The sequence below is a fragment of the Anguilla rostrata genome, chromosome 14 (assembly GCF_018555375.3).
Source record: "Anguilla rostrata isolate EN2019 chromosome 14, ASM1855537v3, whole genome shotgun sequence".
NCBI classification, from domain to species: domain Eukaryota; kingdom Metazoa; phylum Chordata; class Actinopteri; order Anguilliformes; family Anguillidae; genus Anguilla; species Anguilla rostrata.
This window is the reverse complement of record NC_057946.1, coordinates 1,788,151-1,809,975: the sequence shown is the minus strand read 5'-3', so window position 1 is coordinate 1,809,975 and position 21,825 is coordinate 1,788,151. Positions and strand designations below refer to the sequence as shown.

At 47.0% G+C, this 21,825-nt stretch overlaps 1 protein-coding gene and 4 non-coding genes across 9 annotated transcripts; 3 read left to right on the top strand and 2 right to left on the bottom strand.

Annotated features, from left to right (window-relative positions):
• Nucleotides 1-20: 20 nt before the first annotated feature.
• On the bottom strand, nt 21-21,677 carry LOC135239267 (GRAM domain-containing protein 2B-like). Of its 5 annotated transcripts, none has more exons than XM_064307813.1 (15): nt 21,528-21,677; nt 17,559-17,726; nt 16,092-16,217; nt 13,567-13,654; nt 12,869-12,935; nt 12,227-12,330; nt 12,000-12,095; nt 11,648-11,719; nt 10,755-10,838; nt 10,110-10,221; nt 9,083-9,199; nt 8,381-8,468; nt 5,222-5,326; nt 4,804-4,891; nt 21-4,424 (listed from the first exon to the last, which is right to left on the bottom strand). In XM_064307813.1, the coding sequence occupies exons 2-15, from the start codon at nt 17,666-17,668 to the stop codon at nt 4,386-4,388; spliced, it is 1,296 nt and encodes a 431-aa protein (XP_064163883.1). In that variant the 5' UTR covers nt 17,669-17,726; nt 21,528-21,677; the 3' UTR covers nt 21-4,385. The 5 variants fall into 5 exon arrangements, with proteins under 5 accessions (XP_064163883.1, XP_064163882.1, XP_064163884.1 ...); XM_064307812.1 differs by lacking the exon at nt 21,528-21,677 and adding an exon at nt 18,350-18,487; XM_064307814.1 differs by lacking the exon at nt 21,528-21,677 and having other exon boundaries at nt 10,755-10,829; nt 11,642-11,719; nt 17,559-18,316.
• trnad-guc (transfer RNA aspartic acid (anticodon GUC)) lies at nt 1,111-1,182 on the top strand. Its single transcript has one exon. It is a non-coding gene; the product is annotated as a tRNA-Asp (tRNA).
• On the bottom strand, nt 1,244-1,317 carry trnai-aau (transfer RNA isoleucine (anticodon AAU)). Its single transcript has one exon. It is a non-coding gene; the product is annotated as a tRNA-Ile (tRNA).
• trnaa-agc (transfer RNA alanine (anticodon AGC)) lies at nt 1,626-1,698 on the top strand. The gene has a single exon. It is a non-coding gene; the product is annotated as a tRNA-Ala (tRNA).
• trnaa-agc (transfer RNA alanine (anticodon AGC)) lies at nt 2,114-2,186 on the top strand. The gene has a single exon. It is a non-coding gene; the product is annotated as a tRNA-Ala (tRNA).
• Nucleotides 21,678-21,825: the final 148 nt, after the last annotated feature.

Here is a 21,825-nt window from a genome sequence, read left to right as displayed (position 1 = left end):
AGAGTAGGTCAAGTCAGTGATTTTTCTTCCTTCAATGAGCATCATGGTTAAAACCCAATTCCTACAGTGAAACTCATTGCATTGAATGCGATTAGACAGTTAGGTCTGCAAAATAGAAATCAATCGTCCACTTGTGTTTGTACGGAAATACTGGGAGCATAGCAAAGGTCAAATAACTAACCAGCCTAACGGTTAAACATTCTTTCTCTGGTAATTGTACCTTGTGTGTGTGCTCTTTATAAATAAATCTTGCCTTATTTTGCGCAAGTGTGTGCTTCCTCTTTTCAAAAATGCGTAAACACTTGATTGGCGTGTACAACATTTTATATGTCTCGTGGGGACCGCTCTGGCTTGATGTGTTTTATGTGCTGGAAAACATTTTACACCCCTTTGTCAATAAACCCCATAAAACCGCCCCAAGTGTGGACCTCTGAAGGGGTCGTTCAGAGGAGTTTTGTGGAAACGAGAAGGCGTCCATCATCGTTAAAAAAAGATTGACTCCTGCATGAAGTCTGAGCCGATTCGAGACCAGCCATGTACAACCGAATTCTTACTCTGACGATTCTCGGTGCGATCCAGTGCATCCTGGGATTGTTTTCGGTCTGCTGACGCGATATTTAGGATGGTGGCTGGTGTGCAGCTGGAAAGTACGGTCCCAACTGGGGGGGGGAGGGGGGGGAACACAAACTGAGTGGGACAATCTTGCGCACACTGAACCAGATGCGATTTTCCCATCATTTAAAGCAGGGATCCCAAACCCAGATCAGGGAGGGCCGCTGTGTCTGCTGGCTTTTTTTTTGATGCGTTTGATGCTGTTAAGTGCTTAATTTAAGTCATTGATTGGCTAAAGAGTCTGCACACCGTTTCGAGCCTACTCCTGGGGACAAGCACGCTGTAAAACATGCACACGCATACACACTCTCAAACACAAGCACACGCGCACACACGTGCCCATTCATATACACATGTACACACTCATACACACACTTAGACATACTAAAACTTAAAACACACACACACACATACATATACACTGTAAAACCAGCACACACACAAATCATATGCACGCAGGCTTATCATGACCTTTACCCTACATTTTTGTGTGCCCTGTCCTCGTTAGTATAGTGGAGAGTATCCCCGCCTGTCACGCGGGAGACCGGGGTTCGATTCCCCGACGGGGAGAGCATCTTTTCTTTTCTATCCTTTCCACTATCAATATGTAAAGGAAGACAAAAAGGAACTTTGGCCCGTACGGGGATCGAACCCGCGACCTTGGCGTTATTAGCACCACGCTCTAACCAACTGAGCTAACCGGCCAGTACGTATGGCATGTCAGACATTACCTCCAGGAAAGGGTAGGTCCCTGCAAGGCATAAGTTTTAGTAGAAGACACGGCAGTTGTGGCAGCTTCCCGCAGGGTTGCTATTGTTATTTTGCAGCGTAGACTGCAAGCCAGACGCAGACGTCGAAGCTGGGCACACAATAAACCAAGCCAAGAGGACACAACTGGGAGAATATCATTGTTTGGTCCATGAACTCCATAGTGCTAGGTACAATAAACTAGCATGCAAGAACTGCTAAAGCTTAAAGGTAACTTAGCCATAGCAACATCTGAGGCTATCTGAGGGGAATTAGCTCAAATGGTAGAGCGCTCGCTTAGCATGCGAGAGGTAGCGGGATCGATGCCCGCATTCTCCAGTGGTGACCTTTTAACTTCCTTCAAAACGCACGCGCGCGCACACAGACAGACACACACTATCCCTTATCAGTGGTAACTGCTGCTCTTATCAGAAAAAGTAATCTGGTAACACAGGGAGCTGTCACACAAACAATTCAAGACCTGCGCAAAGAAATACTTCCGCAAACACAAACGCGCACACACTCTAAAACACATGCACAAACACACATCTACAGGCATACACACACACTATCCCCTATCGGCAGCCGGGTACTTGCTGCTCTTATCTGAAAGAAAGTAATGTGGTAACACAGAGAGCTGTTACAGAAAGTCGCATCCAAATTTGAACTCTGGACACTGGATACAGTGCAATGACCACTACAGCATAGAAAGGACCGAAGAGAATCCGACACAGCAGAGCCAGAGGCTACCAGAGGGGAATTAGCTCAAATGGTAGAGCGCTCGCTTAGCATGCGAGAGGTAGCGGGATCGATGCCCGCATTCTCCAGCGTAGTCTTTTAACATCTCTCTATTCTTCACCTGTGGCACACTCAAACATTCCTCTCATCTGTTCCTCGTGTCCACTCCTTAGCTCCACCCAACGGAGAACGCAAGGATGAGAAGAGGACGGAGGAATCGAGGCTACGCGCACTAGGCTAAAGGAACATTCTTGTGCAGTGAAGAGTCGATTCGAAGCCACAACAAGTTACGGATGAGGAGAGGTGGATCTTCTAAACCTCACACGTTCCTAAAAAATACTCCCGAAAACGCAGCGCACACGTATCCTCGCTGAAGCGTCCTCCGAGAGCCTCCTTGCTCCTTCGAGGGGCAGTTAACAGATTGGAATGTCCTTAAAGATGAGGGCGCTCGAACGTTTCTGGGTCACGAGAAGACCGAAGATAAATAAAATCGGCAATTGGAATGCATCTGCGTTGACAACGTATGATTCTAGACATCAATTAGACATTTTTTGACCTGTTTGGTCTTCCATACTAGAAAAGGAACCATGGAAAGGAGGCAAGGAGGTAAAAAATAAGCGGTTGGAACACACCCCTGGAGTAGATGTACCGGCAATGCCGCCACCTTCATATAAAGGGACGTGTAAATTTAACAGAGGCTGTTCATATTACAGCCACCAGAGGGCGCGGGACACAAAGTTCAAAAATGATTCTTCCTGTAAGACAGGGATCTTAAGACTCATACCGGTGAGATTCAGCCCAAAACCAGAAATTTCACTCGGCTTTATACGAAGCTTTAAGATTCAGGCTCGTAACCGAAAAACCGGTGGAAGCGGGTTAGCGAGTGACCGACATCCGCCACGTCACCTCTGGGCTGAGTCACGCCCCCGCCCAATCCCCTGGTGCGGAGCGCAGCGAGGAATCCAGGGGCTGACCCATTCACGCGCCCGTCTGCCTCTACATCAGTGGACAAAGACAGAGGGCACAGGCCTTCCTTTCAGCTGCAGGGGTAGGGGGATGTCCGCGTGGCCGCGCTTCAGTAACAGGAGTAGTTCCTCTACGATAAGCTCCTAGAGCGATGAAGAGCTTCGTAGACTTCACCGTAGACCAGCAAAGACCAGACGCTACAGATCTGTTTGTTTTCCAGGAAGTGTGCGCATGGCCTACTCTCAAACAGGCAATCGGGGAATGAAGGGGAATTCTAAAAACAAAGGGAAGTACAAACCCACCACACAAGCGAAGGTTTTTCACACCGAGGGACTCTGGTGCTTTCGCTGTTACCGTGTTGAAACATGCGGGAGGTACGGTCAACAACCAGGAGGCCGGGAGGAGCGGCTGTCACGTATGTGATTTATTGCAGTGACACAGCATAGACTTGTGGGAAAAAAATGAGCATTTAGACAGCCTGGGAACGGCAGGTAAAGCAAGGAAAAGTGCTGAGACATGCTCGTTGAATAAAGCCAGGGTTGATCCCACATCCCAGCGTTCCACAGAAATAGTTCAGGAGCTGATTCGTCTCCCTCTGTTCAGACGAAATGCGACTCAAATTGATTGAGAAGAGAAAAAACCCCCGTCTCATGGGGGGGGGGGGGATACAGCCAGAGACACATTACCCTGAAAACTGGAAACAACCTTCTTTCTACATTTAGCTTTAACAAGAGTTCAAAGACAGTTCAACAACAATAACAGTATGTAAACTTGCTCACTAAATGAAATGCTGGAACTCAACGCGAATCACTGAGCAGAGATGCACCTTATAATCGACCTATAGGCTGGGTGCGAAGAAAAAAAATAAATACTGGTTGCCCAATTTACAATATGTTTCATCCCCACTGGGCCCAGTTCATGTAAGGTTTCATCCAATTGGCTACCCAATTTACATTGGCTTAAATCCCATTGGCCGGTCAATTTACACTGGGCTCCATATCCCATTAGTTGGCCTGATTTTCATTAAGGCTATTGTGGCTTTATCCAAACTGACCAATACCTTTTAGGTACCTGTTCCTCCACTCCCACACGGGTCTTCCAACTGTTGAAGCAAAGCGCGGTGTCTGAGTTAGCATTGCGGGTTGGGGGGGGGGGCAGTGTCCTTAGAGGCTGGTGTGGAAGACGGCAGTTATCAAGAGCGCTCGGGTTCGAAACGGTGCCGTGTGGCGTCTCCTCCTCCTCTCCTCCCTCGTTCGCGTTTAAAGTGCAGGCTCGGGTCCGAGTGGGCGGGGCCACCCGGGCGGACCGTTCCGGAGCCTCCATCAGGTCTCCTCCAGAAGCTTCCGAAGGTTCTTCTGCACCTGAGGGTCGGGAGACGGGTCAAAGCGGAAGTCATCCAAGAGAAAAGAAAACCTGAACATCTCGTCCACACCTGTCCCTCAGAACGGGGAAAAAATATACTGAATATACTGAAAAAAATGCAGCATGGTGCCTCTGGTCTTCTTGCCCTGACTTTATGTGATGTTGACCAAGACAAGCACAAGAGGAGTGAGAGATTCTTCCACACCCTAAACCCTAAATTCTGAACAACATTCAAAAGGCAAACAGCTCGTGTCTAGGACTTATGTGCATGACTTACAGGAAACTGGCCAATATGAATGCATGACTAAGAAAGAAACCCTGTTATCTCAGTGTGATGTAATCATAACTTCAGAGCCAAAACACAATGGGCTTACACACCTTCTCCAGCTTCAGCAGGTTTGTGGACAGTTCTCCGTATATTTCTGCATTGCCAACGTCCAGCTGGTCTCTGTAGTGCAAACCATTTCTAGAACACAATTTGTCCATATTAAGAAAATACATTGCATTAAGCCAAACTTTCACAGCTATTTTACATTCATTACACCCAAAGATAAAGGTGAAAAAATACTACTATTTCAACAGGAATAGGTAAAGAAAATAATTAAGCTCCAAGTTTAGTTTCACTTTCATTTCACAAGACCAGGATGGGAATCACTTTCATTTATTTAAATGTTGCTCTAACTCGTTGTGTGTGGGGGTGTGACCCTGGATGTGAGCTGGATTTTGGGGGTCTCTGTAACTCGTTGTGTGGGAGCGTGACCCTGGTTGTGAGCTGGTTTTTGGGGGTCTCTCTTACTCGTTAAGGGGGTACTCTGCCAGGGAGCCCAGTGCGGAGAGGCGCTCCTCCAGGGACATGATCTTGAAGGCCATGTAACATGAGGACAGGACCAGGACACACACACTGCAGGGACACAATGCAAACACTGTGATACACACACACACACACTGCAGGGGCACAATGCAAACACTGTGACACACACACACACACACTGCAGGGGCACAATGCAAACACTGTGACACACACACACACACACACACACACACTGCAGGGACACAATGCAAACACTGTGATACTCACACACACACACTGCAGGGACACAATGCAAACACTGTGATACTCACACACACTGCAGGGACACAATGCAAACACTGTGATACACACACACACACACACACACACACACACACACACACCACACCACCAAACACACACACACACACACACACACACACACACACACACACACACACACACTGCAGGGACACAATGCAAACACTGTGATACTACTCACACACACACACACACACCACACACTGAGGGACACAATGCAAACACTGTGACACACACACACACACACAACATGCAGGGACACAATGCAAACACTGTGATACTCACCCACACACACACACAACACACAACACGTCACACACACACACACACACACAACACACACTGCAGGGACACAATGCAAACACTGTGATACACACACACACTCACACACACACACACATACTGCAGGGACACAATGCAAACACTGTGATACTCACACACTGCAGGGACACAATGCAAACACTGTGATACTCACACACACACACACACACACACACACACACACGCGTGCACACACACACACACACACACACACACACACACTGCAGGGACACAATGCAAACACTGTGATACTCTCACACACACACACACACACACACTGTAGGGACACAATGCAAACACTGTGATACTCACTCACTCACACACACACACACTGTAGGGACACAATGCAAACACTGTGATACACACACACACACAAACACACACTGCAGGGACACAATGCAAACACTGTGATACTCACTCACACACACACACACACACACACACACTGTAGGGACACAATGCAAACACTGTGATACTCACACACACACACACAAACACACACACACACAAACACACACTGCAGGGACACAATGCAAACACTGTGATACTCACTCACACACACACACACACACTGTAGGGACACAATGCAAACACTGTGATACTCACACACACACACACACAGCAGGTGAACACAATTTAAATGCTACTGTGTGGGTGACTCCATCAGCACAACCACACCGTTGTGAGGGTTTCTTACGAATTGCAACCTCATGGAACCTCCCAGACAATCAGCCAACAAACAGACAAACACACACTGCAGGGACACAATGCAAACACTGTGATACACACACACACACAAACACACACTGCAGGCACACAATGCAAACACTGTGATACTCACAAACACAGACACACACACACATACACACACTGCAAGAACACAACGCCAACACTGTGATACTCTCACACACACACACACTGCAGGGACAAAACACAAGCACTGTGATACATACACACACTGCAGGGACACAATGCAAACACTGATACTCACAACACACACACACACACACACACACACACACACACTGCAGGGACAAAACACAAACACTGTGATAGATACACACACTGTAGGGACACAATGCAAACATTCGACACAACACACACACTGTAGGGACACAATGCAAACACTGACACAAAAACACACACACACACTCACATTTATACAAACACACACACACACACACACACACACACACACACACACACACACACTGCAGGGACACAATGCAAACACTGTGATACACACACACACTCACACACACACACACATACTGCAGGGACACAATGCAAACACTGTGATACTCACACACTGCAGGGACACAATGCAACACACTGCGACACAATCAAACACAACACACACACACACACACACACACACACACACACTGCGGGACACAACAACACATACCACACACACACACACACACACTGCAGGGACACAATGCAAACACTGTGATACCCCTCACACACACACACACACACACTGTAGGGACACAATGCAAACACTGTGATACTCACCACCACACACACACACACATGTGGACACAATGCAAACACTGTGATACACACACACACACACACACCTGCAGGGACACAATGCAAACACTGTGATACTCACTCTCTCACACACACACACACACACACACTGTAGGGACACAATGCAAACACTGTGATACTCACACACACACACACACACACACACACACACACAAACACACACTGCAGGGACACAATGCAAACACTGTGATACTCACACACACACACACAAACACACACTGCAGGGACACAATGCAAACACTGTGATACTCACACACACACACACTGCAGGGACACAATGCAAACACTGTGATACTCACTCACACACACACACACACACTGTAGGGACACAATGCAAACACTGTGATACTCACACACACACACACACACACTGCAGGGACACAATGCAAACACTATGATACACACACACACACAAACACACACTGCAGGGACACAATGCAAACACTGTGATACACACACACACACACACTGCAGGCACACAATGCAAACACTGTGATACACACACACACACACACACTGCAGGCACACAATGCAAACACTGTGATACTCACAAACACAGACACACACACACACACACTGCAGGACACAACACCAACACTGTGATACTACAACACACACTGCAGGGACAAAACACAACACTGTATACTCACACACCAGCACAGCAAACACGATACTCACACACACACACACACACACTGCAGGGACAAAACACAAACACTGTGATAGATACACACACTGTAGGGACACAATGCAAACATTGTGATACATACACACACTGTAGGGACACAATGCAAACACTGTGATACACACACACAGTCACACTCACACTGCAGGGACCCAATGCAAACACTGACACAAAAACACACACACACACTCACATTTATACAAACACACACACACACACACTGCAGTGAGATCTGATGCCCCACATTAGATGACCCACCCCTGAAGGACAGGTGTACTCACAGCAGCAGGTACAGCAGCAGCAGTGAGTTCAGCGCCCCCGGCTGCGGGGGGGTCCCCCTCTGTGGCTCTGCCGTCGGTTTGACATGCCCTGCAAGGACGGCAGCACCCCAACATTTACCCACCGCGGAATCCCGTTTCAAACACCCCTATTTCTGAGCCGTCCAACAAGGAATGTCCTGGCCCCCAAATTAACGTGTCACCACTGAACAGGGACTGCTATGACCCGTCTGAGCACAAGGACTACTGGCTGCCGTCCCAGAATGCATTTCAACAGGCATTTATATATAGTTCTAATTTACACTGACCGTGTTTGGCCGTCAGACTCAAACCCAGGATAACGGAGAGTAAAACTCAATAACCCTGGAGTATTGTTAAGTACATCAGTGATTATTACATGGAAAACAAATTAAACAAAAATGGCTACACAGCCAACTCAAGCACGCCTAGCATGTGGCTAGCGAAAGCTACATTGCTACTGGACGTGTTGCACGTTAGTTGTATATTTGCAGGGAACTAGGTGCGGAGAGGAGAGGTGCTCAGGCTGAGCAGCTAGGGGGCGCTAGAGAGAGATGGGACGGGGACACCCGGCAGACTGGAAAAACGCTGTCACTGGGCAACTAAACCTACAGAAATCCCCCCTCCCCCAAAAAAGAGGCGTCCCGTTCACTGGATGTCCCGATAGACGTCCCGGCGGTTCCGCACCGTTGCGGTGGGGTCCGTGTTTGGGGTCGGCGCCCTTCTGCAGGTGGACGTCGGCGTGCACCGCCACCTCGCCCTTCTTCGGCGCTTTCACGTACTTCTGAGGGAGCGGCGGGAACTCTGCCGAGCGGAACAGAGAGGAAGAGAGCAGCGGCGGCGGCGGTTAGCTCGCCTGGCAGGTTTTCAGGTACCAACACGTCCGCCAACACGCCACGCCGCGACACGGCCCCTCCCATTCTTTCACTGCAGACACGCGATCGCAATCACGCTCTGACAGTAAACTGTGCATCGCGAGGTATTACACAACGCTCAAAAGCTTTTTCACTGGGACACAGAAACAAACCCTCAATATTTCAGTAAGAAGCAGCTATAAAACACCACTGCTGACTTAACACACAATAGGTTTTTATGTATTTTAAGGAAACGTAGGAAGGGGTAAATGGACTGCATTTATATAGCGCTTTTATCCAAAGCGCTGTACAATTGATGCCTCTCATTCGCCAGAGCAGTTAGGGATTAGGTGTCTTGCTCAGGGACACTTCGACACGCCCAGGGTGGGGATCGAACCGGCAACCCTCCGACTGCCAGACAATCGCTCTTACCTCCTGAGCTCTGTCACCCTAGGGGCTCATTCTCATACCACTGCTTCTGCCCAACACTTATTTAACAAATTTGCTAATGTTTCCCCATTTTTTGAAGTCTATTATACTATTAAATTTCAGTGCCTATTGAAGCTACGAGGCACGAGAATGGGGAACTAACACCCTCATACCCTCACTGCTCAAACTTCCTCCTGGCCCTTGGAATGAAAACACGGAGCAACGCTAACGTAGTTCCATGTTATCGGGTTTCCGCCTCGTCACGGTAGTCCTCAGCTCGGCCATTACTGAGCACACCGAACCGTTTGCTTTCCCAAACTAACGTCTCCGGGTAAGTGAAAGGTGGAGAGAGAGAGAGAGGGGAAGTGCGGAGAGATCAGTGTGTTTATTTACGGGGGCTCTGAGCCCACACACGCGTACGGGATGCTCACCCGCAGGTTTTTCGTAATCGGGGGTTTGGGACCCGGAGCTGCTGCTCTCCGACAGCTTCTGCCTCCTCTTCCTCACCACCCCGTCCAGGTCCGAGAAACCCGCTGAGAAGTCCTGCGGAGACCGGAGGGAGATGCTCTTACTGGCCCACAGGGGGCGCTGTGTCCCACAGCCGCAAGCATAGGCCCACACCAGGCCTTAACCTCACAACACAAACACATTTTTACACCCGCCCCCCTAGTCTGGAGTCCCCAATCGGCCGTGGGCCTGTCCCGAGGCCTCAGTGTTCCTCCACCAGTTTTGGGCAGTGTACACTCCCCTACAGACCCACAGGAAGGCGTGCTGTAACCCGCCACTAGTCTACAGCACCATGGTTACCGCACAAACACACAGGCTTGGCAGCCAGGGGGCGCTAGAGAGGGAGATGGGGCGGGGACACCCTGCTGACTGATAAACACTGTCACCCGGCAACGGCCCCTCAGCTCAGACAGACCCACAGAAATACAAAAAAGCTTCCCCCCCCTTCTAATTTCAGAGGAGGTACAGACAGCCGTTTCAGGAAAGAGTCTAGTAGAAGAGCCTCTCTATGCGCACATACGGAGCAGAAGGGGGGTGTGATTTGGGGGAGGGTGGGGGGCAGTACTGACCAGCTGCAGGGACGCTGGCCGTTCCGATCTGAAGCTGCTCTCTGTGGAGGACGGCTTCGAATCGTGTCCCATCTTCTTCTCCGCCTGGAATATCCAGAAACAAGATTTCTTACGCTCAGCTTTGGAACAACGAGCTGTCTGTCTGAGGTATAAAACGCGATCTGAAGTATTAAACGGTAAATGTAGCCAAAATCCCACAGTGAGATGACAGGTAAAATAAAATCACATTAAATTTGTAAAACCCTACGGAAGGGTCAGCAGTCCTGGTCCTGGAGAGCCACAAACTCTTTTTGTTTTCACCTTAAAATCAGCACCCAGTTCAGGCCCAAGTGTCCAGGTGAAGTGAGTTAACGGAGTTAACTGCCATGAACTGCTTTAACTGATTAACTGAGTGCTGACTAACAGCAAAAACCAGTGGATCCACAGAGCCCTCCAAGACCAGGGTTTAATAAGGGAAATGAAAAATAATAATAATAATAATAATGAACAGTGCCGACTCAGCACACCTGAACACCCTCTGGTGAATTTCTCCAGTAAAATTAGAGAGGGTTGCGCAACCGCCTGAACCGATTTATCACAAGCACGTTTTGAGATAAGAATCTAAGAGTGAGTCTAGGAACAAGGATTCCCAGTCCACAGCTTGGCAGCAAACAGCCAGTCAGCAGCACGTAACCACCATCTCCCCTCCCCCACCATCTTCCTCCCCCCCCCCCATCAACTCAAAATGCAGGTTTAGCGAACAGCGATAGACTAGTGGAGCACAGCGACAGACAGATAAATAAAATAAGACCCCACTCAGGTTTAAAAAGGCGATGTTCACAGGTCAGCCTCCCTCAGATGTCAAAGAAGGCCAGAGGAGTGTGGGTGAGCAGAGGACGCGAGAGGACACCTACCTCCAGGTGAGGGCAGATGGATTTCAGGAACTTGTAGGTGGTGTCCCGGGACAGGAAGGACACGAACACGTGCTGCGGACACACACGTTCAAAACAACCCTGGGTCAGAAACGCAGGCGAGGTTACTGTGAACAAACAAACAAACAAACGAACAAACGACCAAACGAACAAACAAACAAACAAACAAACAAACAAACAAACAAACAAACGATCGAACGATCGAACAAACAAACAAACGACCAAACAAACAAACGAACAAACGAACAAACGAACAAACGAACAAACGAACAAACGACCAAACGAACAAACAAACAATCGACCAAACGAACGATCGAACGAATGGGCCGCTTACCCGCTCGTCCGCTGTGGCGATCACCAGAGCGTTTGGCACCAAAATGGCCGTTTTGGTTTTTTTAATCAGGGTCACAGACAGCACGGGAATCACAATCTGTTTGGGGGGGGGGGGGGACAAAACAAGGAAGTCATCTCAGGGTATTAAACTGTGGCCTTTCATTAAAATCGCTGCCAAATAATTCCGGAAACGACCGGGCATTCTTTTGAGCCGCTGCAAAGCCGTACCTTTATACCCCTTCCGAAGACTTTGGAATGGAAACAGATCCAGTTGTCGGAGACGTACAGCTTTCCGTGAAAAAGCATGTCCTTCTGCAAGGCGCACGTGTAACCTAGGGGCAGACGTGGGATTTAGGACAGAGTCGCTGAGGTCAGGGATTCTCCGGCCCGCAAATCAGTGTTTACCCTGGAAACACAGTCATCCTGGCCATTCAGCACATTTCCCCCCAAAGTCAATCATGAGCGAAGCAAAGCCGCCCGTTTGGCGTCTGCACACAACATACGAAACACAACACTGTCGTGATGGAAACTACTGCAAAATGGCTTCCATTACATTTCTTTTTTTTTTTTTTTTTTTTTAAACAAGAGGTTTTCACAGTAGCACCCTGTTTAATAGTGATCCAGTGCCTCTGCAATGAGAATCATGAGCTGTGAAGTGACATTGTCATCTTTGTGTTGGTGGCAATTACTCCGAGTTCTGCCACGTTGCATCAAGACAGTCTTTCAATCCGGCCTTCCTTTGACCGTGAAAACACTCTCAGCGCAGAAGGAAGGCAAAACAGAAACCGCTCAATAATCTGGAGAAGCAGCTCGGCACATGCGCCCCTGGTTAGCTTTAAAAAAAAAAAATTTTTTAATCCTTGAACTTACTCTGTTTCAGCAGTTCCTCTTTGCTGATCTCCTTGAAAAGCTTGTGGTACTGGCCATTCGTCTTGGACTGTAAGGAGAAAAACCCCTCCGTAAATGACTGGGGCAAAGGGGGCAATTTACGCTGTCAGATTCGATTCATTAGAGGGGTTCAAAGGGTTTGGTAAACATCTGTGGAAATCTCAGGGCTTGTCCAAGCTCCTCAGTGTCTTCGGTACACTGAGTACATCACTTCAGTACATGCTCACGCACTCAGACAGCTGCACTAAACTAAGAGCAGCGATTGCAGAGTCCCAGGGATGGTTGATTGAGGCTTCACTCTTGATGTTAAGAGGAAAACTCAAACGTACGCACACACCCCCCCCCCCCCCCCCGCCCCGCCACCACCCACGCCCCCTAGGCCCAAATTTCTATGCACAGGGCTGTCAGGTGATTTCCCGAAGACCACATTTAGGACAAATCACCCCAGAGGTCTAAAATGGGTGCTGACCTCGTGCTAATCTGAAATTCGGTAAAGCCTGCTTGGGTCTGTTAACCACCCCCCAAACCTAAACCCAAACCGCAACCCATTTCCCAACAGAGCCTACCCCCCCGCCCCCCCCAACCAGGACCTGTGAGACCAATGCCAGTGATCTTTCTTTGCACAGAACACCTTAATTAAAAGTGTGAATGTGGGGAGTAATTATTTCTGCAGCGCGAACCTGGCTAGACTGGGCCTTCTTCCCCTCTGCCTTGGCTTCGGTATCACTGGGATTTTGCAGCAGAGGCGTCTGGTCTATAACCTTTGACCTAAGAAGAAAAAAAACAACAACAAAAAAAAAAACAAGACAAAAAAAGTCAACATATGGCACTGATTCCATAGCTGGAATAATATTTAAAATATTACAGGTTCCCATCAAACAGGCATAAACAGCTATACGCATGCTTTACAGAATAATATCAAATGGCTGGACAAGGTCACCCAGTTTAACGTATGACACAACTATCAAAAACTGCATTTAACAAAACATTTAACAAAAAACGAGTAACTCCTTTTCAAATATATAACCTTCCTGCTCGCTTGATAAGCAATCGTGCTTGCTTTTCTCTGTTGTCCTTGTTTAATTTTTTAATTAAAATTTTATTTTAAGTAAAAAATTTACATTTAATTTAAGTACGCACCACCCTGGGAAGGCTTGGATGGACGCACACGACAAACAGAAGCAGACGGAAATGAAAACCAAAACCATAAACATTAAAACCACAGAAGGTGATCACGCCCTAAAACGCACTTACAAAAAAGATTGGGACGAAGGCGAGTCTGCACTATGGAAAAACATTAGCGCCATCGCCACAACTGTCATCAAGTGAGCGAGTTATACGTTGGACTTCCAAAGAAGTTCAGTAAAAAAAAGAACTGACTACTAGTAAATATCCACACCCTCCTTGTGCAGTTCTGACAGTTACAGACTTCTAAGCACCGGGACACAACCAATGTCACACCACCGGGGGAAAAAGAAACCCTAAACTGGATTGCTGCAGAGCGTCTTTTGTTTGGTGCCGGCTACGTGCGCTTCATCTGACCACAACCGAAAGTCGGTTGGGCCGAGCCCCAGAATCCAAACAGCGGGACCGCAACGTAAACACGGCCCGAATCACGCGGCGGACTAGAGGCCGTTAAAACAGGCCTTTAAATAGCCGCCTCTTATTTTGGCTCCCGCAGGTGCAGCCATTCGGAGACGGGAAATCAACATTACTCACTGTGCAGATAAAAACCCCGAGACCATGTTCAACAAACAAAGCCTGCCGTCCATTAGTAAATATCGCATGTGAAAGAACACCTGCTCCAGTAACGCATTTAAAAGACAATACGTTTTCCTTGATATGGCTCTCTACTCCACAGTTCTAGATTTGTAATTCGTAAAAAAAAAAATTCACGTGTGGTTAAAGTGCAGATACTCAGCTTTTATTAAAGGGTGTTTTTTTTAAATACATTTTGGTTTCACCATGTAGAAATTACAGCACTTAGTACCCCCACTTCAGGACACCATAAAATTTTGGGACCAATGGCTTCACAGTTGTTTCTGATTAGTCAGGTGTGTTCCGTTGCTTCCTCAGTGCAGGTATAAGAGAGCCTTCAGTATCTCACCTTCATTCTAGGCTTCCGAATGCCAAAAATAAAGCTTTAATACAGCACAGAGTTAAAGCTTTGGCCTGCAGGCCTTCATCGGAACAGTAAGTGTGCACCGTTCATTCGCCCAGTTAAAAAGGCTAGCGCAGAAGTCCACAGGTGCATGTGCCTGACAGGTGTTACGTGCGACCTCCCCATAGGCCATATTCTCTATGGCCTGTTCAAATACTCTAAGTGCTGGAGTGTAAACACAGAAAATAAAAAACAAGACAATACATCGCGTGACCTCCACCAAACTGATTTCAACAGAAAGAAAACAGAACGGGTAAGTTATAGATTAACCTATACACGCAAACACTAACAACAGACAAAGTCGCAGGAGCCATAATTACACAAAACAGAGAAATGGTTTTATGTCGAACTCCATAAGCTCATGAGTAACGTTTATATATACAACCTTGTACTGCACTCCCACCCCAGGCACATGTGTGCATTGTATGTATAGGGGGGTGGCAGTGTAGTATAAAGGGAAAGGAACTGGTCTTGTAACCTAAAGGTCACAGGTTCGATTCCCGGGTTAGACACTGCCGCTGTACCCTTGAGCAAGGTACCTAACCTGGATTGCTTCAGTATAAATCCAGCTGTATAAATGGATGCAATATAAATGTTGTGTAAGTCATTCTGTAATGTATAGGAGAACTACACCTTATGACCTATAGGCTTTCATTTAATATCCCCAAAAGACTACTAATGAAGGACTGTACCTGAGATGAGCAGTCTAAAGAGTCATTGTTAAGACCATTGTCAGGAGACCAGGTGTCCAGGCCTGCTTTCCCATAGCATAGTTAGACAAACGGTTCAGCACAAACATTGAGGCTTTGTTTGAACAGGCCTACACGTACTGTAGCTCTGGGCAGAGCACGCTCACGGCTCTTAGCTTTTTGAACCTCTGTAGGATCAAAAAGCCACACACAGGGGAATGTCATGCTTGGATTTTGAACGGGTATCACGCAATCCCAGAGTCAGTTAATTTCCTAGAAATTCACCTGTGGACGGCACCACTATAAGCGCGCTGGCTCCGTCCACGCCTACAGGTAGCCCGCGGCAGCGTCTCACCTCTTAAGTGACGGCTTCCTCCGAACCTCCGGAGCATCCGATTCGGTGTCCGGCGCTGGCAGCGGGTCGGTACCCGGTTTCCCGTTTCTCTTAGCTCGATCCTCTCCGCCATTCTCTGGATCAGAACTGGAGACGTGCGTAAGAAACCACGAGCAAGGCCTCGGTTAAAAGCAGGTGTCTACTGCAACCCAGGTGCTGGAGAGCCACACGAGCAGGCTGATTTTTTTTTCTCGCCTTAACATTAGCAACCATTTCAGACCCAAAAAAACAGGTGACCTATTTGTGTCACTAACAGCTTCAGTATGGCCAATTAAGTGATGAGCAGGCCTAATAGTGGAAATCAGAACACCCCGCGGCTATCCAGGACGTGGGCTGCAGACCCCTGATTAAAACAAACAATTGTCAAAGAGGTGACGATGGCAATGAATTGGACGCATTTGACACAATGCCTTGCAGGACATGGCAATGACAAACCTATTGTATAGGTTGACGATGAGTTATGGGACAGACGCAAGATTTTCTTGAGTCTTGTTGAAACGGTATAAGAAGCTAACTCGAGTGTCTTAACACTCGCAAAAGCTCACGTCCATTTGGGACGCAGAATGCGATGACACAAAAACACTGTCCACACCTTGCAGTTATATTTGTTTTTTTCTGCTTGACTTATTTTTCAGAGCCCAGAATCCCGGTTGTTAATGTGTGTTAAGCATACAAGAACTAGCCTACCTAACTCAGTGCTGTAGCCTAAATGCACGACAAGGTGACGTTGATAAGATAACTGGACTTGGAGAGTATGAGGCAAACTTATTTGCAAGCCAGCTGCATTAGTAAACCTTCTAGGCTAATCGGTACCAACCATACTTAGTTTTCATTTGTAATATTTCATTTAGCAAACCATCCAAACAGCTGGTATAGAATACGTGATCAACTTCTGAGTATCAACTCTTAAGTTGATCACGTAGCCTAGGTCACGGACTTCAAAGTGTCTACGGTACGTCATATAACTAACACATTACACATGTAAAGCCAAACGAATATCTTGTTTAAAACAAATAAACAATCTCAAAGAAATTATAAATTGTATTTCATTTATGCACGCCAAATATGACAAACTAAACATAAAGCTCCTTGTTCAGATAAATCGTATTAAGACATTAACTAGCTCACTTGCAGACAAGTTTAAACACCTCATAGTTTAAAAAATACACATCATTAAATTAGCCTACAGTGCATAAAACGCACAGAACGTCTGCTTGTGCGCCCCGGGGAAAAAATCAGCGAGGCAGAAACGCGAAGTAGCCATATAACGTCACAAACATTACTATAAGAAAATAGCTGTTTAAAAAATAATAAGAACAACAAAACCAATGCTTTGCAAGCTAGCCACGTAAAAAGTAACTGCTTGGGCCTTCGTCAACGGTCAGCTAACAGCTAACGAATATCAGCTAGTTTATCATTAAAACTTACTTCGACTGTGTCGTTTTTACGTCTTTCTTGGCGAATTTAATCGACTTGACTTCTTCTGGCGTAGTTTGTGGAGTCAAAAAGCTCGTCGACGGCTCGGTGATGAGTACCATCTTGCTCCGGACTTCCCCGGAGTTTGAGACTCAGTCATTCGCTTCCCGTTCCCTATCTCTGTGGGAAAAGCAAACCGCAGTGGGGCTGGGATTTACACCGCCCCGAGGCGAGGATAATTTGGCAGGCAGGCCCGACTCAGGAAACTTGTACACGGCGAGAAGACATGGGGAGGGAAGAAGAGAGACTTCCGATAACACGTGTTTTGTGTTTTTATCAGCGAGATGACTGAGCGGCTAACTAGGCTAAATTCCACGATTTGGCTGTGATTAATTTAGTAGCCTACAAGTCTAACGTTATATCGATATCTCAAGATGTAGCTGATGTCATTCGCTATTCATTCAGACAACCCGTTATACAGGTTTCACAATACATGTTATCACAGGCAGTTAACTTTTCAAATCGTCTCGCATCTTGGGAGCTAACAAGACTGACTTAGCTGACATAAAAAAATACATTAAAAAAGGAGTTGGCTGATCAGTATATAACTTTAAAGTTAATTAGCTTTTTGCAATGGACGCTAATATACAATATTAGAATATCAGTCATCACCGTGTAAGTGTAACACAGCGATTGCACGATAGTTTCCTGATCTGGCTTGTGTAATTAAAACGTAGGCCTATAATTACTGAAGTAGATAAACTGACCCAACGCAAACTGTGAACCAGAAGAGACCTGAATACCTTGTAGCTATACAGAGATACTGAATTACCACAATACGTGCCGCACCCATTTTATTTCATTGAGTTAGCTGCAGTCAGATAAACCTCTGCCGTTTCGACGGTAGGTACTGGTCTACGTATGAGCACGAAGGTTTATGTTCCAGTATAAAATGAACATTTTTGATGAGCGCTAGGCTCCAAGTAGCTACATTGATTCGCTCCACAGCAGTGAAACAGCAGAACAGGACCAACATCAGCATCTAGCAAAAACATGTTATTTCTCTTCTTAAAAGTCAGGTAGCTCGTACACATGATTCTCTTTTTGGGTTTATAATTATATTTAGAGTTTAGGGGTGTGTCCGTCAGTGCACTACAGACATGCTACAGATAGGGGGCGAAAACAGGGACACCTTATCCTTGGATCGAGGGGGGCCCAGGATACGTGTGTAGGAGGCGAACTATTTTTAAATTGTTACTAAATATGTTAGGGGGTTTGATAGCTGCGGCCGTGACTTCACAGGTGAATCACAAGCTATATAAAGTTGTAAGGTGTACAAGCACTAGGAGGAAAACAACAGGGTAGCCTGTAGAGAAGGAGTGTCTTGGTGTTCATGTTTGTCATCAGCAAACACAGATTTGTCCGCTCACTGTATATACAGGTACGCACAATAGCAATAGCCCCCCCCCCACAAAAAAAAAAGAAGGGGTGCTGGGGAAATATCTCTATGTCTTCACTCTTGCCCACATATAATTTGCATATCTATTAAGTTTGATTACATATAAAATGCAGGTCAGTGACCTGACATCCCATTTGCAAACAGAGTAGCACAAACTGGTGTGATCACTGTAGCACAGTCGATCGCAAATCGCCATGTCAGCTCCAGGGTGGGGTGCTGTGGTGGGGCCTTCGAAGCCTGAACTCTGCACGTGTAAGGGCATACTATCCCAGTTACAGACTACATGGACGAAAGTATCTGGACACCCGAACACCACCCCCATATGTGCTTGTTGAACAGCTCATTCCAAAACCATGGGCTTTAATATGGAGTACCACCCCCCTTTGCTGCTAACAGCTTCACCCTTCTGGGAAGACTTTCCACTAGATTTTGGAACATGGCTGCGGGGATTCGCTTCCATTCAGCCACAAGAGCATTAGTGATGTTGGGCACTGATGTTGGGCAGTAAGGACTGGCCTGCAGTCAGCGTTCCAACTGATCCCAAAAGCATTGGATGGGGTTGAGGTCAGGGTTGTGTGCAGGCCTGTTAAGTTCGGCAAATCATTTTGTGCATGGAGGTCATGCTGAACCGGGTCAAGGGCCTTCCACAAAGTTGGAAGCGCACAATTCTCTAGAACAGTGGTCTCCAACCCTGGTCCTTGAGAGCTACAGGGTCTGTTGTTTTTCATAGTGCATCTGCAGTTCATGAATCGATTAGAGCAGTTGATTACACAGTTAACTCAATTGGGTGCTGATTTTAAGGTGAAAACAAAAACCAGCAGACCCTGTAGCTCTCCAGGACCAGGGTTGGAGACCACCGCTGTAGCATTAAGATTTCCCTTCACAGGAATTAAGGGGCCTAGCCCGTTCTGTGAGCTTGTGTAGCCTACCGCTTCACTGCTGAGCTGTTGTTGCTCCTAGACATTTCCACTTCACAATAACAGCACTTACAGTTGTCTGGGGCAGCTCTAGCAGGGCAGAAATTTAATGAACTGACTTGTTGGAAAGGTGGCATCATATGACAGTGCCACGTTGAAAGCCACTGATCTCTTCAGTATGACCCATTCTACTGCCAATGTTTGCGTATGGAGATTGGATGGTTGTGTGTTTGATTTTCCGCACCTGCTAGCCAGGGGTGGGGCTGAAGTAGGAACAAAAGGATGGTGCTGTAGATACAGGACACGGAGGAAGAGGGAGTTTGTTGACGCTAGCATATTAGCTGCTTCTCTCTGGTCAGAGCACGAGGTCATGCGCTCAAACCAAAAGGAATTAGCATAAAGCGAAAGGGCTCGTCTCATTGCCTTGGTCGTGTGGACGATCCTGCTGAAGTTCTGACTCAGTTCTGGCCCGGTCCTCAGGTCCAGCTCCCAGTGGGACTGCATAAAGGATTGTGAAAAACAGGAGTGCTCTCATGTGCGCAGGTTAAGGGGGGGCTGGGGGCTGGGGGCTGGGGCCTCCCCCCCCAGCAGCTGAAATGCCATCCTGGCATGACTGCAATCTGACCTCCCTCCCTCCATGGAATACTCGAAAAATGTACCTTCCTTTCCTCCACTACCACCTCGTCTCCTTCGTGCCCCGTTAACCAATCTTTGTGTCCTCCCTCCCTCCAGTGTCCCAATATTGGAGGAGACAAGCGAAGCGAACAGAACTGTTTTGGCGAAACAACTTGAAACTTGTCTCCTCTCCTCCCTTCCTCCCCATACTCCTGGGTAGGAGATGAGTGGTAGTGGGAGATTAGAGGAAAGGAGATGAGGAGTGAAGAGTAATGGGACCTTCCTGAATTCCACACATCCCCTTTTCCTTATAGATACGAAGGAGCTCATTTGAGGAAAGAGAGCTGAGGGAAGGTTAATGCAGAAGCACAAGAGTGCCACCTTGTGGTCAAACAGCAAATAGCATCAGATAGTTCCAGATTGGCATGCAGAACTTCTTTTTTTTTTGTTCATACTAGTGTTATATTTGCAACTGGACGTTTACTGTGTCCTGCTCTGGGACACTTCACAAATACAGGAAAAGATTATGTTTCGATAATGACTATTGGTGACCTGTTGGCTAGTGAGCGATGAGAAGTTTATTCAACATTAACTTAAGGAAGCTCAGGATGTTTTGGCCCACGGCTGCCCAGTCCTGCTCCTGAAGATCTACCGTCCTGTAGGTTTTCATTTCAACCCTAATTAGCAGCTCAACAAGAACTAGAGCTGTGGAATGAGGTGTGCTTTGTAAGCGACTTGAAAACTTCTCGGACTGGGAACATAGCAGACGATGTCTGGCAGTGGAGGGTGCGGTTAAACCGCCTGGGCAGTCGAAGGTCTGAGCAAGACACTAACCTACTGCTCTGGGATGAGAGCATCAATGTAAAGCGCTTTGATAAAAGCGCTATATAATGCAGTCCATTACCATTAGATCTCCAGAAACAGGGTTGGGCAGTCCTGCTCTAGCTGTTGAATGAGGTGCGCTTTGTTAGGGTTAAAGTGAAAACTTACGGGACGGTAGATCTCCAGGAACAGTGTTGGGCAGCCTGAATTAACAAAAAAAAAGTTAGAGTCTAATAAGGAAGCTGCAACTGAAAAATATTAGAAACATTTTATGTTATGAATATAAACATTTTAATTCATAAAAACATCTGCCTTAAATTGAGAATTTTTCTTCAGTCATAAGGACGCTGATACTGCTAAAGTCACACGACTGATTAAAACAGTTGATTCGAGTTGAGAGCCGATTAAAGTTTATTGATTTACATCACTATCAGCTGTAGGCAATCTCATAATTGTGTAATTTCTC